The sequence below is a fragment of the Aquarana catesbeiana genome, linkage group LG11, assembly GCF_042186555.1.
Source record: "Aquarana catesbeiana isolate 2022-GZ linkage group LG11, ASM4218655v1, whole genome shotgun sequence".
In the NCBI taxonomy this organism is placed as follows: Eukaryota; Metazoa; Chordata; class Amphibia; order Anura; family Ranidae; genus Aquarana; species Aquarana catesbeiana.
Genome location: NC_133334.1, coordinates 218,019,730 through 218,036,911, shown reverse-complemented (window position 1 = coordinate 218,036,911; position 17,182 = coordinate 218,019,730). Strand labels below are relative to the sequence as shown.

The 17,182-nt window shown below is 42.5% G+C and overlaps 1 protein-coding gene across 2 annotated transcripts in view; it reads left to right on the top strand.

Moving 5' to 3' along the window:
* LOC141112453 (amino acid transporter heavy chain SLC3A2-like) overlaps positions 1–17,182 on the top strand; it is a 29,533-nt gene that overhangs the window by 9,424 nt on the left and 2,927 nt on the right. Inside the window, exons 2-10 of one of the 2 annotated variants that reach the window (XM_073605313.1) lie at positions 10,763–10,915; positions 11,116–11,568; positions 12,669–12,836; positions 13,903–14,006; positions 14,134–14,205; positions 14,314–14,378; positions 14,485–14,671; positions 16,121–16,261; positions 16,427–16,534. In XM_073605313.1, the coding sequence (XP_073461414.1) occupies positions 11,136–11,568; positions 12,669–12,836; positions 13,903–14,006; positions 14,134–14,205; positions 14,314–14,378; positions 14,485–14,671; positions 16,121–16,261; positions 16,427–16,534 (1,278 nt within the window). In that variant the 5' untranslated portion in view covers positions 10,763–10,915; positions 11,116–11,135. The remainder of the gene's footprint in view (positions 1–10,762; positions 10,916–11,115; positions 11,569–12,668; positions 12,837–13,902; positions 14,007–14,133; positions 14,206–14,313; positions 14,379–14,484; positions 14,672–16,120; positions 16,262–16,426; positions 16,535–17,182) is intronic. The other variant, XM_073605314.1, reaches the window with a different exon arrangement.

Sequence of the window (17,182 nt, the reverse complement as noted above, 5' to 3'; positions counted from 1 at the left end):
GGATCCGGGCTGCTCTGTGCAAAACCAACTGCACATACGAGGCTAGTATAACATGTTTGTTATTTAAAAAAAAAATGACTTTACAATCACTTTAAAGTGGACCTTCAGTCATTTTTTTCATCTTTCCATCTAATAAATCTTCTGCCAGTAAATACCTTATACAGCCCACTTCCTGTTTCTTGTCTGGTAAAAAGCTTAGGCTTATGACATCATGCACAGCTCTCTCTCTCACTCTTGTGAGTTTGCCAGGAAGGGAGGCGGGATGAGTCATAAGAGGGCCAATGAAAGCTGCAGAGCTGGTGGTGTGTGTTTTTGTAAATCCAGGAAGTGAAGAGGCAAGAGCTTCAGCTGCCCACATTTAAAATGGTTGCAGTCGGACTCAGCGGAGGGAGATTTCTGCAGCATATTTGGCAAGTACAGATTCACAGTATATACAGTTGTGCTCAAAAGTTTGCATACCCTTGGCTTGGTATCAAGAGATCCCCAAATTCTCCACTTCTTAAGTGATTAAACAGTACTGATTGACATATTCAAGGCTTTGGGTATCTTTTTATATCCTTTTCCATCTTTGTAAAGTTTCATTACCTTGTTATGCAGGTCTTTTGACTGTTCTTTTCTACCTCCTCATGACGCAGTGTCTAGCCTGCTTAGTGCATTCATGTGAGAGCTAACAAATTAATTGACTTTTTATACACAGACACTGATTGTCATTTAAAAAGCCACAAATGTGGGAAATTAACCTTTAATTTCCATTTTAACCTGTTTGTGCCACCTTCTGTGTCTGTACCAAGGCCAAACATTCCAGGGTATGTAAACTTTTTATCAGGACCATTTGGGTGATTTCTGTTATCATTATGATTTTAAAAAGGATCCAAAAAACTATGTGATAATAAATGACTTCATGTGATTGCTAGCCTTAAATAAAAGACATTTTTTTTGTCATGATAAGTCATATTTTCAATATTAACTCCTTCCTGCCGAGTGTACACACATATGCGACCTCGGCTTTAAGGGGTTATACTGGGATGATGCATGCAGCTGCCAATGGAGTACAACTGCGTTGTATGCATGTAAGTTACCACAAAAGTTTACATGCGTACATTGTGAAATCCTAGTCCATGTGCAGGACCACAGATGCAGATATTTTCTTTTTGGACCCATAGAAAACCATACTTCTCTGTTTAGATCTGTAAAAAAAGAAAAAAACTGTACAAAGAGGCAAATGCCCATTTTGAATGTGTTACAGAAGTGACGTCCTAACATTTCTGCTAGAAGTTAGCTAATTTTGAAGGCTAAGTCACGGTTTTCCTGCATCCAATTCACATGACAGGAGAGTGTGACCGGCTCTGAATGAAGCCGGGTTCACACAGCTCTGGGGCAGCCGCGGTCCGCATTTGGAAAGGGTTTTGTGCTTCTTTGTATCAGGTGCGAATTAAGGCAGAAATTCAGACCTGATTTGCACCTGAATCTTTGAACAGGGACCCCTGCTATGGGCCTTAGCTAATATGGACCCGGCCTTGGGGTGTAATATGAAGCATGGTTACATGCCTAAAACCCAAACGCGGTACCCCCTTTCACCTGTACTCTTTTGAATTTAGCATAGCTCTGCCTCCACAGCCACATTATCTACGTCTGGGAGAGTTCATATATGTCCTAAATAAATACACATGTTCGCCAGCACACTATGCATCTTGAATTGCAGTCCAAAGCCTTTATTGATAGAAAGATCACATCACAACAGAATAAGTGTAACGTTTCAGTGCCACGCAGGACCCCTTCGTCAGGCATGTTATCGTCAGGCTCCAAAACGTTGCACTTATTCTGTTGTGATGTGATCTTTCTGCAATAAAAGCTTTGGACTGCAATTCAAGATCCATGGTGTGCTGGTGAGTGTGTATTTATCAGTGATATATCCAGTGTCCAGCTGGTGATCACTGCAGCACCCACCACAGATGAGCCTTTAATCCAGGAACGTGCGCGATGGGAATATAAACAAAATTCACCGCAGCAGAGGCACCATGCACAGCATGCAAGCGGAGCCTCCTTCCTGTCCTCATTCTGTAGTTCAAGAAAAACTTTCTCCAGCAGGCCTATATCTTCATACAGACATGAGGCTGGGGGAAGACATTGCAAGTGTCTGTGCACTGCACCAGCGATGCACTGATTGGGGTACAGTGCTCCTGTGGGCTTCGCAGCATCATTAGATCAATGTTACTGTTTTGCAAAAGGTGGACTAAGCCTTTAAACATAAAGTTATTTCTGATTGGTACACAACAACCTGGGCACAACCATCTTTCTTAGTATTGTATCTTATTATAGACTGCCTTGCAATCAGACACGAGTACATTTCAGTGCCATGTTTACTTTCTTTCTGGCAGGGCTCACAGCAAAGCTCAAAACATGTTTATGCAAGATCTACTCTCCTGAAATCTGTACTGAAAAAATCTTGTATAATAATCTTGTATATCCTTCAGAAGCTAGTAAACCTAGAGAGACATGTACTTGTTTGGCACAATGATCTGTTATTTGCTGATCCCATGTAATTTAATTTCTTGAGATCTAAAGTCCACTGAGTACCTGCAAAGTTGTGCCTAGTACACATGATAAGAATATTGGATAAATGATTATCTGTTTTCTTTTTTGCATGCTAGTCTCATATTGGAATCCAATAGGTTATTTCAGTTAAGAAGATATATATACTACCTATACTAATTACACGAAAATCATTCATTCTGTTATCGTACGAGAAAAAATTTCATGCTTGTACCTTCAGATATTTTCACATGAACTGTCATGATTGCTTTTGAAAACTGTGTACTAATGATCAGATTATCGGACGAACACTCCTAGTACACATGATTTTCTCATCATGTGTACTAGGTTGTAGAGTGGACCTCAAGAGATAGGAGTGGTCAGGCGTGCAGGCATGGTTCCACCACCAGAAACCTCTGAGTATACGTACAGTATACACTGCACACATTTGCCACAATCCTTGTACTGCTGGCAGGCTACTTAGAAACTAGTAGCAATTAAAAAAAAAAAAAAACTTTGATCAAGAGTATGTAACAAACAGCACAACATAAAATTGCAGCAGTTAAAATTATGTAACAGTGCCCCTTAAATTACTGGTCAATAGGAAAAAAATGCTGTGGTGTGGGTGGCGAGTGAGAGACAAAAATGCCCAGCATCATTGGTCAGTAAGAGAAAACTAAAAAAAAAAAAAAACCCTGTTGGTGGTCAGTGGGAAAAAAAAAATCCAGGATTTGTTGGTCAGTGGGAGAAAACTGCATGGCACTATTGTTCAGTGGGAGCTAAATGCCTGGCATTATTGGTTAGTGGAAGGAAGGGAATACCCCGATGTTAGGGGGAGGAAAAATTACTCTGTCAGTAGGAGTAAGTAATGCAAAGTGCAGGGGTCAGAACTATCTGGGTAGGTTCAGTAGGATGGTGTACATGGGTCAGGATTAAGTAATGCAGAAGGCAGGGTCAGGACTATATAGGCAGTCTACAGGGGTCAGTATTATGTAGGACAGACTGCAGGGGTCAGCAGTATACGGGGCAGTAGTATGTAGGGCAGAATGCAGAGGTCAGTAGTATGTAGGGCAGAATGCAGAGGTCAGTAGTATGTAGGGCAAAGTATAGGGGTTAGTAGTATGTAGGGTAAAGCAGAAGGATCATTAGTATGTAGGACACACTACAGGGGTCAGCAGTATGTAGAGCACACTACAGGGGTCCGCAGTATGTAGGGCACACTACAGGGTCGGTAGTCATGTAGGGCACACTACAGGGGTCGGTAGTCATGTAGGGCACACTACAGGGGTCGGTAGTCATGTAGGGCACACTACAGGGTCGGTAGTCCTGTAGGGCACACTACAGGGGTCGGTAGTCATGTAGGGCACACTACAGGGTCGGTAGTCATGTAGGGCACACTACAGGGGTCGGTAGTCATGTAGGGCACACTGCAGGGGTCGGTAGTCATGTAGGGCACACTACAGGGGTCGGTAGTCATGTAGGGCACACTACAGGGGTCGGTAGTCATGTAGGGCACACTACAGGGGTCGGTAGTCATGTAGGGCACACTACAGGGGTCGGTAGTCATGTAGGGCACACTACAGGGGTCGGTAGTCATGTAGGGCACACTACAGGGGTCGGTAGTCATGTAGGGCACACTACAGGGGTCGGTAGTCATGTAGGGCACACTACAGGGGTCGGTAGTCATGTAGGGCACACTACAGGGGTCGGTAGTCATGTAGGGCACACTACAGGGGTCGGTAGTGACCGTGTGTCATCACACAATTCCCTGCCAAAAATCCGATCGTGTGTACGAGGCTTAAGAGAGCGTTCACCAGTGCCCTTGCAGTTCACTGAGAACTACAAGGCATCTGCCATGGTGGAAGACAGTACTTGTAGTTTATTCATTCACAGAACTCTGTGAATGAATGATGCAGCTGCATGGGTGTAGTCCTGCACATTGCGTTTTTGAATTGTGACAGCGGCTGCAAGGAGAAGATCCCTGTCATGGGGGAGGGGATCAGGGTGTGTGGACTGTCACTGAGCAGCTATCTCAGCTGACGGTCCAGGCATCTTGGTGGATCCCGACCATAGGGGTGATTTACTAAGATGAATGCGCTGTGCCAGTTCATACATTAATTGGTACGCTGGAAAGTTATTAACCGAATGTGTGAACCGTCGCACTTTAAAGCGCAAATAATGATAATAAATACCTGCGTATGTAAACTGCAACTGTCGCTGGGGTAACTGCGGTTTTCTCATTGATAATAGCGCACGCCCAATCCAATTGGTTAATTTCATCACATTGGATGTGTCTTGTTAGGCAATTAGTAGGTGTTCTCAGTTAATTAACCCTTTTGATGCTTTTGAGGCCATGTTTGCAGGTTTTCCTTCATCTTGCCCAGGTGCTTTAAATCAGTCAATAGCTTGGTATTTTGGACAGCTATTTTAGCTACGATAAATTCCCATAACATGTCCTGTCGGGGGTACTTGAGGACTGAGGCTGAGAACCACTGCACTAAAATGGAAAATTGAATACTTACCGCTCTGTAATTTTCCTTTCCTGGAGACTATCCATGGCAGCATACCCACAATCCATGCATATGCTACAATGAAGGCACCAGGAAAGTAACTTGTAGAGAAATCACACTTTTTTTGTTTTGCCATGCCAATCAGCCTAGTTAAGCTACAGCTGGGAAATCTGTTGCATAAAAATTAATCAAACAGAACAATTTGCTACAAATTTTATTAGTCAACAAAACAGGACTTGGAAAAGAGCAAGGAAAGCAAAAATGAAACACATGTATGTTAATTTGAGACCCTAACAGAATATGGTTTTGAGGTCTGAACATTTTGCAGAGGAAATTAACAGGAGTGCGCCCACAAACGGACATCTATTAAGGATTTAAACAATAATTAGTCACAACATTTTGAGGAAGATTTTGCAAAATAATGCAGCACAGACAATTAAATCAAAGTGAAACAACCTACAAACGACACATTGACAACATCAAAAATATTTCAGGGGAAAATACCCCCCCACCCAAAAAAATACAATAAACCAAAGTAAAAAAAACTTGTTCTAAAACGCATCTGTTTTGCAAAAAACACAGAAGTGTGTGTGTGTGTGTAAACGCACAAATCCATGTTTTGTTCTGAGAGGAATGACAGATCGTGTGTTCCTATTAGCTAGGAACTACTAGTCCATCCACTCCCCCTTGAGTTAGAATTACCTCCCAGGGAACACAGTTAACCCCTTGATCGCCCCCTAGTGTTAACCACTTCACTGCCAGTGACATTTTTACAGTAATCAATGCATTTTTATAGCACTGATCGCTGTATAAATGCCAATGGTCCCAAAAATGTATCAAAATTGTCCGATGTGTCCGCCATAATGTCGCAGTCACGATAAAAATCGCAGATCGCCACCATTACTAGTAAAAAAAAAATAACAAAAATGCTATAAATCTATCCCCTATTTTGTAGACGCTATAACTTTTGCGCAAACCAATTAATATACGCTTATTGCGATTTTTTTTTTTTTTTTACCAAAAATATGTAGAAGAATACATATCGGCCTAAACTGTGAAAAAAATAGCTTTTTTTTTTTTTTTTTTTTAAAAATGGGGATATTTATTACAGCAAAAAGTACAAAATATTGTTTTTTTTTTTTTTTTCACTCTTTTTTTGTTTATAGCATAAAAAATAAAAACGCAGAGGCGATCAAATACCACCAAAAGAATGCTCTATTTGTGGGAAAAAAAGGAAGTCAATTTTGTTTGGGTGCAACGTCGCACGACTGCGCAATTGTCAGCTAAAGCGACGCAGTGCCGAATCGCAAAAAATGGCCTGGTCATTCTGCAGCCAAATCCTCTGGGGCTGAAGTGGTTAAATTACTAACCCAAAAAACACACTCTCTGAGCATGCCCAGAAACATCCAAGTGCTGTTAACACACAAAAAGAAGAAGAAAAAAAAGCAAAGTCCCTGAGCATGCCCAGACCAACCCAAATGCAGCTAGCACAAAATAAGCCACCCCCTGACCAAAATTAAGCACATCATCCAGCATGCTACAAAATTACAGATGGGACAAACACCCCCCGGTCCAGGGGGGCAAACAAAGAGCCTAACATGGGCAAAAGTCATACAACAAATACCATTGCAGTCTATGGGAACTGACTTGTTAATTTTGCTAGTCCCCACTTGACTGGCTTATCTTCTAGTTATTGGCCTTAAAATGGGTATGGGAGCCCAGGACCCACCCTAAGGGACATATATCAATGTCACCAATTTGGACAACCCCAAAAATGAAACCAGGAGAAGTGCTTTTAGAAATTCAAAATTGCTGAAAAGCTAATAACTTGGGGGGAGACTTACACCGCCTGTAAAGTAGTGCATCTGTAGCATGTATCCAAAATGCTGCTTCAAAGATATACAGCTTTAAAAAAAAGTTACAAATCTACATTGCAGCTGCAAGATTTTAACACCAAAAAAAAAAAAAAAATAGCCTGCCCCCCCCCCCAATACATACAAGGCCATTTGGGTCTGTTAAAGCTTAAAATGAGAACCCCCCCACGTGAAAAATCCCACCCCAACCGAAAAAAATATTGTGCCCCTCCCACACACTACCAAACCCCTAGCCAAACACAAGCAAGGCAGCCCATGAAAGGGGGGTGGATGCTTGGGGGCAGGAGGGGCTCAGGCACCCCAAAAGTCAACCACCTTGTTCCCATATTCAGGGGGACAAGGTCCTCTTCCACACAACCCTAGGCTGGGGTTGTGGGGGGCTGCAGACAGGGGGCTTTACGGAATGTGGAAAAAACCTTCTAAACGTACTTGCAGGCACAGCAGGCTTGCTCTGAAAAAGTTACTTTCCAATTCTATTTTGGGCATATTATTTACTTGGCATTTGTTACTAAACTTCCTCACATCACCCCATAATATTGGCACCTCCATCTGTTAATATTGAATTGGAGATGCCGTGTGCCATGTCCATAGTGGCGCACAGATTGCATTCTCCCGTGTGCCGAGATCGCTATAGTAAATGGGGGATTTGCACTCTGTTCCCGGCGCACCGTTTCGTAAATATGAAAATGTGCGTTGCGCCTCACCGTTTGCCTTTACTGATGGCGCACAGCTTTCGTAAATCAGCTCCCATATGTTTGGGATCTTTTCAGAGCCTGGCCAGGCAGTGTGACGTCAGCCGACGGCAGGGTTTAGCCTGCTGTCTGCTGAAAACGGGTCACAGGAGTGCAGAACTCCTGTGACTTGCAGGATAAGTACAGCCAAAACAGCTTTAGCTATACTTCACCTTTTTAAAGGATGTAAAAATGTTGTTTTGTTTTCTTGTTTTTTTATGTCAACTCTTTGAAGGAATGGATAAGTGGTATTAATGTATCTCTGCACTTGTTCCTCTGGGAAGGGCTGGATTTCTGGATGCCTCATTTCTATGGGTGCTTCCAGGTGGCATTATAAGTCTCCCCTAATTTACTATTACCCCGTCTCCAGTTTGGGGTAAACAGAGGTGGGGAGGAGGTTGGGTGTCCTCTGAACCTAATTGTAGCCTAACTCTGACCTTGTGTTTTTTTTTTTTTTTTTTCTTTTCTTAAACTCATTGTAAAGTCTTGTTTTAAGAAAATAAATAAAATAATAAACATGTTATACTTGCCTCCTCTGTGCAGTTGGTTTTGAACAGGGCAGCCTGGATCCTCCTCTTCTCTGGTCCCTCTTCGCTGCTCTTGGCCCCTTCCTCCTGTTGCGTGCCTCGACAGCCAGTAGCTTGCTATGGGGGACCCGAGCCGAGTCACAGCTCCATGTATCCATTTAAACATAGAGCCCTGCCCAATTGGCTCCCCCCACCCCCCGATTGGCTAACTGACTTTGACAGCCACGGGAGCCAATGGCGCCGCTGCTGTGTCTCAGCCAATCAGGAGGAGAGTCCCGGGCAGCTAAGACACTCATGGACATCGTTGGAGAGCGATGGGGCTCAGATAAGTAATTAGGGGATGCTGGGGAGGTTGCTACACACAGAAGGATTTTTTTATCCTAATACATAGACTGCATTAAAGAAGGAGTCCACCTGAAAAAAAAATATTAAAAGCCAGCAGCTACAAATACTGCAGCTGCTGACTTTTAATAAACGGACACTTACCTGTCCAGGAGTCCAGCGATGTCGGCAGCCGAGCAATAGCTCGGCTCTCGGCTGCTGCCGCCGCCATTCTCAGTGAGGGAATAAGGAAGTGAAGCATTGCGTCCTCACTTCCCGGTTCCCTACTGCGCATGCGCGAGTCGCGATGCGAGTCCTAAGTGGTCCCCACTATCTCCTGGGACCTATGTGTTTCCCAGGAGACAGCGGGGGGTGTGGGAGGGGGCGTGACTCCCGCGGGAGTCTATTCCCGGAAGTGGGTGCAGATATCACCCCCCTCCCCCCTGAAAGGTGCCAATTGTGGCACCGGAGGGGGGGAGGAATCAGATGAGCGGAAGTTCCACTTTTGGGTGGAACTCCGCTTTAAGATAAAAAAAAACTTTCTGTCTTTACTATTCCTTAAAACTCCAGTTAGCTGCGGGCTGGGTAATTCCTGCCCTGGACCTAACATAAACAAAAGGGCCGGTTGTGGGGTGGGAATGACTCGGCGGCCCGCAACACATTGGAGTAAAAGAAGTTTGACTAGTTTTGAGGACACCCAAGCTCATCTCTAATGGGTACAATAAAGCCTTGCCGCAGTGTTAAAGGATATGTTCACCTTTGGGAACATGTTACATGTTCCACCAGAGCTGCAGCTGCTCCCTGCTGCCCTCTTTGACTGTGACAGTGGTACTGGGAGAAGTTTCCCATATGGGCTGTCACTTTTTGAAAACACTGCGGCCGTGCGGGGCTCCGCCCACATGGCAGCATTATTCATTCCCAGAGTTCTGTGAATGAATGAACTACAAGCACCTTTTTGCCTTTGTGGATGTTGGCTTGTAGCTTTCAATTAACTCACACAGTGCTAATAAGACCCCTTTCACACTGGAGGCGTTTTTCAGGCGCTTTAGAGCTAAAAATAGCGCCTGTAAAAAGCGTGAAAAACGCCTCATCTGCAATCCCAGTGTGAAAGCCCGAGTGCTTTCACACTGGGGTGCTGCGCTGGCAGGACATCAAAAGTCCTGCAAGCAGCTTTATTAAGGCGCTTTAGGATGTAGACAGCCCCTAAAGCGCTGCTGCCGAGGCGGCGTTTTAGTGGTGCTTTACTGTCGTTTTAGAGGAGCTTCAGTTACTAGCGGGGTGCTTTTAACCTCTGCTAGTGGCCAAATAAAGGGTTAAAAGCGCCTGCAGGCGCTTCGGCGGCACTGCCCATTCATTTCAGTGGGCAGGGGCGCTTTAGGAGCGGTGTATACATTGTTCCTAAAGCGCCTCAAAGAAGCTGCTTGCAGGACTTTTTTGCCATCTTGCCAGCGCAGTGCCCCAGTGTGAAAGCACTCGGGCTTTCACACTGGAGTCTCAGTCTTTTACCTGCAAAAAAAAATGGGCTATTATTATAATAATAATAATAATAATAATAATATTTAATAAGTGGACTTATTCTTTAAATGGCATGTGGCCTGGTATGGTCCTGGAAGAGGGGAGGCTGTGCGCTTGCTGCCCTTTCCTGGGTCTGGTTGGAATATTAAAGCCTAGGCACAAGGGAGGGTACTTGAATTTATGACCTTGTTCACATGGGCGTACGATAGTGTACACCCAGGTGAGGGCCATGTTTGCCCGCAAGGGGAGGCACAGGTATTCTGTGCATCCCTGTGCAGGCAGTCCCATTCATGTTATCTGGAATGCAGCGACTGCATGGACACAGCCGTTGCTCCCAATTTGACAGGTGTGCAGGTGCACGACCCCGAAAAAAGAAATGTTTAAGAGCAATGTAGGGGTGGAAATGGGCCCCTTTACAAATGCAGAAGTTTCTCTTGCCCTAAAACATGCAGCAAAGTATTTTGACAAGGCATCCGATGTGAATGAGCAGACATAACAGGATTGTTACATGTAATTAATAGTATTTCTAGTATCTTACATCTTAAATTGCTCCATAACATCCATCCTGTACATATGGTCTGTTTTAAACTGTGTGTGTATGCATGTGTGTGTATATATATATATATATATATATATATATATATATATATATATATATATATATATATATATATATATATATATATATATATATATATATTATATTTATAACAATTTTTTTTTTCTGTATTCTATTTCTCTGTCTTTTGTAGTTTGCCTGAGAGCAAACATTTCAGTTCCCCCTTAAGAGGACAAAGAGGCTGTGCCTGGAGTAAAGGGAGGGGCAGAGGTTCTATTTAAAGGACAGCCATTCATGCATAAGCAGACTCAACCCTGTCAGCTGCCTGAGAACATAGTACAAACTGGTAAGATAACTCTTAAGTGTGTTTGTTTCAGGCAGATAATTCTATAGTTTGAGTTTACAGGATTGAGAGAACCCATAGTTGGACATATACCTACATTCTCTATAAACTTCTTTGTGTTTATAGGTTTTTTTGTATAGCAGTATACTGTTGTATTATTGATGTATATATTCTACATTCTCTTTATTTTTCTACTTTGTTAGCTTGATCGGCCGCATTAGATATGACACAAGATACAGCGCTAGACATGAAGGACGTGGAACTGAATGAGATTGACCCAGAGAAGCAACCTATGGCCGCAGGGGCTGAAGACCCTCCAGTTGGAGGAGGCGGTGAAAAAAATGGTGTTGTTAAAGTTAAACTGGAGGATGATGATGATGACAGCAACCCAGCCCAGAAGTTTACTGGCCTGTCCAAGGAAGAGCTTCTGAAGGTGGCCGGCACTCCAGGGTGGGTGAAAGTCCGGTGGGCTCTCCTGATCCTGTTCTGGCTAGGCTGGTTAGGAATGCTGGCCGGGGCAGTGGTTATCATTGTCCAAGCTCCCCGCTGTCGTCCTTTACCTGTGATGGAGTGGTGGAACAAGGGACCTCTTTATCAGCTAGGAGACCCTGACACCTTCCAAGATTCAAATGCTGATGGAGTTGGTGATATTGCTGGTGAGTAGAAAAAGAAATCTAGTGATTTTTAGCAGTGAGGATGATTATAAATGAGTTCTGTGAAGTTTAGAAAAACATCTTTCTTCAGGAGCCTAGAGCTTTTCTAATGTGAGTGGACATCTGACCCCTTTTGATGCTTGTTCTGGATTATCACTTCTATTCAGGTCTTTGTCCAAGATACCTATTAACTAGTGTAAGTGTCTTAACCTCGTGTTACTGGCGTGCTGATGTAAGAGTGACACAGCATCATAGGATTGCATCAGAAGACCCGGCATACTACAGGAAGTTGTTCTGTACCAGTTTGAGCCGGTCTGAAAAGCTATTGCATTAGCTTCATTGTACTGTACTTATAATGGAAATCCATGGAATTCATGTAAATTAAAGTCAGCTCTCCCATAGTTAAGATTCAAATTTAAATTTCAACCACTATATAAAGTTTTGTGTCTAATGTGCTACTTATGCTAACAGCTAAGGACAGATATTTTTATACTGGCACAAAATGAAATGTCTAAAAGAGATAAAATGCTCTACACCTCTGAAAATTTTATATAGTACATTTATTATTATTATTATGCTGCATCCAAACTGTACCTGCTGTCTATCCTTTTGAAAACATCAGCACCTGCCTGTTTTATTGATCCAGTGGCTTCATTTTTTTTGTCACTGACCTGGAACAATTATGGAGATCAAGAGTTATGACTTTTAAAGTAACTAGCAACCTGCAGTGACTTGACATGAAAGTTCTGGGGCTAGAATTCTAGTTGCCATGCTCATAGCATTTTCAGAATAAGCTCATCAATGAAAGCCTCCTTATTTTCTAAGTGCATGTTTCTTTTAAATTAAATTTTATTAGTTGATAATTTCAATGGATTGTTAGAGACCCTGCTAACTGGGGAGAAGTGACTGAATCTATTGGTCACACATTAGTCTAGTGTTTGCATTTCTTTAATATGTGTGAAGGTTTCAGGTATTCCAGATATTCTGAAACTCTCAGCTATACTGTGGTGTATATTTGTAGATACTAGAGTTTGGGGCTAATAAGTAAACATGATTTTAACTAGTCAAGTCTTAAGTCTTAAATTTTTTTTACTATGTTTTAGGTATACAAGAGCGCCTGGATTCCCTCAGCACCCTTAAGGTGAAAGGCCTGGTGATTGGACCCCTGCATACTGCTGCAGACCTTTCAGATGCTAAGTTTACAGAAATTGACGGCAAATATGGCAAACATGACGACTTGAAGAAGTTGTTAGAGGCAGCACGTAAAAAGAGTGAGTATGATTGCTCTATAAATCTGTGCTCCTAACTGAATTATGATAAACTACAGACATGCAGTGTCCTTTCATAGGAGTTAAAGGTTTAAGGGGGTTTTTGTATGTTACATATTTACATTGGTAAAATGAACATTTTAGCATATCGCCCATATTTGGCCTATCGCGCAGATGTATTAAACCCCTTTCACACTGGGGTGTTTTTCAGGCGCTTTTGGGCTAAAAATAGCACCTGTAAAATGCCTCCCCTGCATCCCCAGTGTGAAAGCCTGAGTGACTGAGGCGGTGCACTTGCAGGATGTTAGCAAAAGTCCTCCAAGCAGCATCTTTTGGGCGGTGTATACACCGCTCCTGCCCATTGAAATAAATGGGCACCGCTGCCGTAGTACCTGCAAAGCGCTTCGGCGGCGGTGCTACATGGGCGCATTTAGCCCTTTATTCGGCTCCTAGCAGGGGTTAAAAGCGCCCCACTAGCGGCCAAATAGCGTCGCTAAAATGACGGTAAAGTGCCGCTAAAACTAGCGGCGTTTTACCATCAACGCCCGTCCGCCCCAGTGTGAAAGCGCCCTAAAAGAATTTAACGATCTGGATTTTATTTGGGTAAAAGGCAGTAAATTACAGTAAAACTGCCCATACATGCTTTGATGTGGATGCGGAAATCCTCCCCACCATCAGAGTACATAGATCAGCGCTGGTCGAACTGAAATTTTCTAGCAGCCACATTCATGAGAAATCGAATGATAGATCAACTCCTCATGAACAGGAATTCTTAACTGCTTAATGGTATTTCATATGGCTACACTAAAGCTGAAATCTCCTTGCTAATGGATAACTGCCTACATTTTTTCACAGTTATTAAATAACGTCCCTATACCGCATGACCCAGTTAAAATGAACACTTGTGATGAATTAGGAGGCTCTTTTAGGATTAATGTGTTTATTTCCCCACAAACTGTCTGGCGCCTCTGTTTTAAGATGATGTATAAATCAGAGACTAACAGCTGACACTATCAACAGATTTGTCTTACACTTTCTCTTTTTTTATTTTTATTTCTTTCAATTTTAGGTATTCAGATAATTTTGGATCTCACTCCAAACCACGGTGGCAACAGTTCTTGGTTAAATTACAATGTGGCAGCACCAGATAGTGAACTGCTGAACAACATTAAGGTGAGCTTTATTGCTTGTAGATTTTGAAGATGTATGCACTCGGTCAGAAAAAAACATAATCGTATATGGCAGAAAAAAGCTGTTCAGTAAAAAAAAAAAAAAAAACCTCTGTTCTTTCTTTTTGTAGGAAGCCATGAACTTTTGGTTTGATTTTGGCGTTGGAGGAATTTATTTTAACGGGATTGAGAGCATAGATAATGTAAGTAATATTGGAGTTAAATTAGCATTTTACTGAGAAAATGCCTTTTTCCTCTTTCCTCTTCTTTATTCTTCTTCATATGTTCACATCTCTGATCTGATATTACAGCCAGGAGAGGTTCTTGAAGAACTGAGGAACATTACTGCCAACCACAGCTCAGATGGGAAAGCAAGGTAAATATTATACCCAATTCTTGATTAGCATACTTTGCTTATTTCTCCCTGTAACTTTTTTAGAGATAAAAGTATTATCATAATGTTTTATCTTTCACTTTGACAGGGTGCTGCTTACCTCAGCTATTGAACCTTGGCCTGACAACATTCTAACAATCCTTAATGACACTGCCAGTGGCATGTTAACTGCACGCTACCTGATAAACAATGGCAACTTCGGTGACGGCTCCCTAGGAAATCGCATCAAGCAGTACCAACAGGTTGCCATTAAACAGGACTGGATCTTGTGGGCGGTAAGGGCAGCTATAGTAGCATTTTAAGGGAGACACCATGGATACAGTTACAGTACCTACACTAAAGCAAACAAAATTGTGTTTACTACATAAGGAGCAAATTGATGTTCTATACAGCAATACCCTTGTCTGAGAATATACCACCTAAATGAAAAGATGAACAAGCCACACAGATCTTTATATACTCCTCTGAATCCTCAGGGATATAATGTAATCTTTGCATATAACATTCATAACCATCTAGCAGAGATGAAAACATGACACAAAATTATTCTTATTAAAAATTACAATAAAATGCAATTAAAATAGAGTGTTGTATATGGGGATAACAGCATTTACCATATACCCCTGCAGAGTTGGAGTAGTATTTTAAGCCCAAGCTCTACACTGTTTGGCCATCTTGTTAATTTAAGTGGTCAAAATCACAAGGTGAGTTCAATACCATTTGGGTGCCCCTGGGAGAGTAGTGGTACCTGTTTGGAAGAATTGGAGTTAGATCATTTTTGTCACCAACTTATCGGGCTACCTTGCACTTGTTGGGCACTGTTTGCACTATATGATTTATTTGCATTGGATCACTTTTATATCCAAAATTAAAGCGGAGCTCCACCCAAAAGGGAATGCTCTGCTGGTTTGCCCCCCCCCCCCCCCTTCGCTGGCACATTTAGCACCTTTCGGGGGGTAGCGGGTACCTGTTTTTGACTTCACGGCGAGGTACCCCCTTGGTTTATTTAGAGAGCACAGTGCGCTTTGCACATGCGCAGTAAGGAACCGGCTGTGAAGCCGCAAGGTTTCACTGCTGGTCTCCCTTACAAGGAATGGCCGTGGCAGCAAATGAGAGCCGATTGAAAAATTGGCTGGGGTGCCGACGTAGTGGGATCCCTGGACATGTAAGTGTCCTAATATTATAAGTCAGCAGCTGCAGTATTTGTAACTGCTAACTTTTAATTTTTTGGTGGTAGGGGGCTGGAGCTCTGTTTTTAAGGATGATCATTGGCAATATACTAAAACTGGAGCAGGCAAAATCTGGAGCGGCTGTGTATAGTAACAAGCTCTCAGGTTCAGCTTGTTCAGTTAAACTTTGAAATTGAAAGCTAGAACCTGTTTGGGTTCCATGCACAGCTGCTCCAGATTATTTCTGCTCCAGACTTTGTAAATTCTCCTCTGACGTTGAACTGGAAACTTAGGCACCATGGTTCACGACCTATGGGAAGTTTATCTGAAATGCAGTGAGTTGATTTGTGTGTTAGAAGATAAAGGGGTCTTCCAAAAGTGTGTTTTTTAAATGATCAGAAGCCCTTGGTGTACGGAACCCCTGGCCTGTTGATAAGGTACTTGGGTTCTTTGTCTAGAAGTTATGTCAACATGTTATGAATCCAGCATATTGATAATTGTAAATACTTCTCCATTATATTTAAGATAAATCATGTGTAACATCCTTCCCCACAGGTCAGACCACGGTTGGGACACATGGCCTCTGCGGTGCACGAGAAGCTGTTGCGTGTTTACCAGCTGCTGCTTTTCACTCTTAAGGGCACACCTCTCACTTTGTATGGGGATGAAATTGGACTCAAAGATTTGCCTGGACAAGTAAGTCATTTTTGCTAATTTTCTCTGTTTATACGTATTGTTCCTTACTAAAGTCAAGCAGCAGAAACAGGCTAGGTCATTATTTTTATTATAAACTCTGCCATGAGGAAGATTAATTTGCAATGATATGGCAATATATCCTAAGCCTAAGTTTTCTCTCCTCAGCCTGCAGTCAGTTCTCCTTACATGCAGTGGGATGATAGCAAAAACCATGGATTTTCTAAAGGAGAACCAGCAATGAAATCTTATGTCAATGGGAACATCACATTTAAGGTGAGAATTGCTGGGGATAAACAGGGTAAAATACCCAGAGATGTGAAATGTCCGCCTCTGACCTGGGTGTTGGTGAGGGGATTAATAATTAGACAGGATAGTTAACCTTTCCTGATTGCTACTGACCACCCTGATAAACCTGTTCTGCAATTCTTCTTCTCTCTGCCCCTCCCCCCAAGGAATGCTCTGCAAGTGCTCTATGGAAAGCTTTCTTCAGGGGCATATTGGATCCTGCCTGTACAAATGACTGTCTCCAAAATACTCAATATGAGAACCTTTAGGCTGCCCACATTTGGATGATCTAACCACTGCACAGATGTTCAGTGGAATCAATGTTACATTCACATATGCACTTTTTGTGTAATGAATTCCTGCCTCTGGTCTTCTATCAGGAGAATAATGTTTATCCAAGAAAACAATGAACAAATTGTGGTTCTTAAATGCTAGTTCTCCAGGTCGTCAATAGATTTGCACTAGTTTCTTGATCCAACTGTAATGGGCCACATTGGGGAATGATTTATCTTATGTTCATTGGCATAAGTTGCCAGTCTACTGATCTGGCCAAACGAATACCGGTAGTTACTGTCTACGTACCTCCCAACATTTTAAGATGGGAATGAGGGACACCTATTAGCAAACATATGTAGG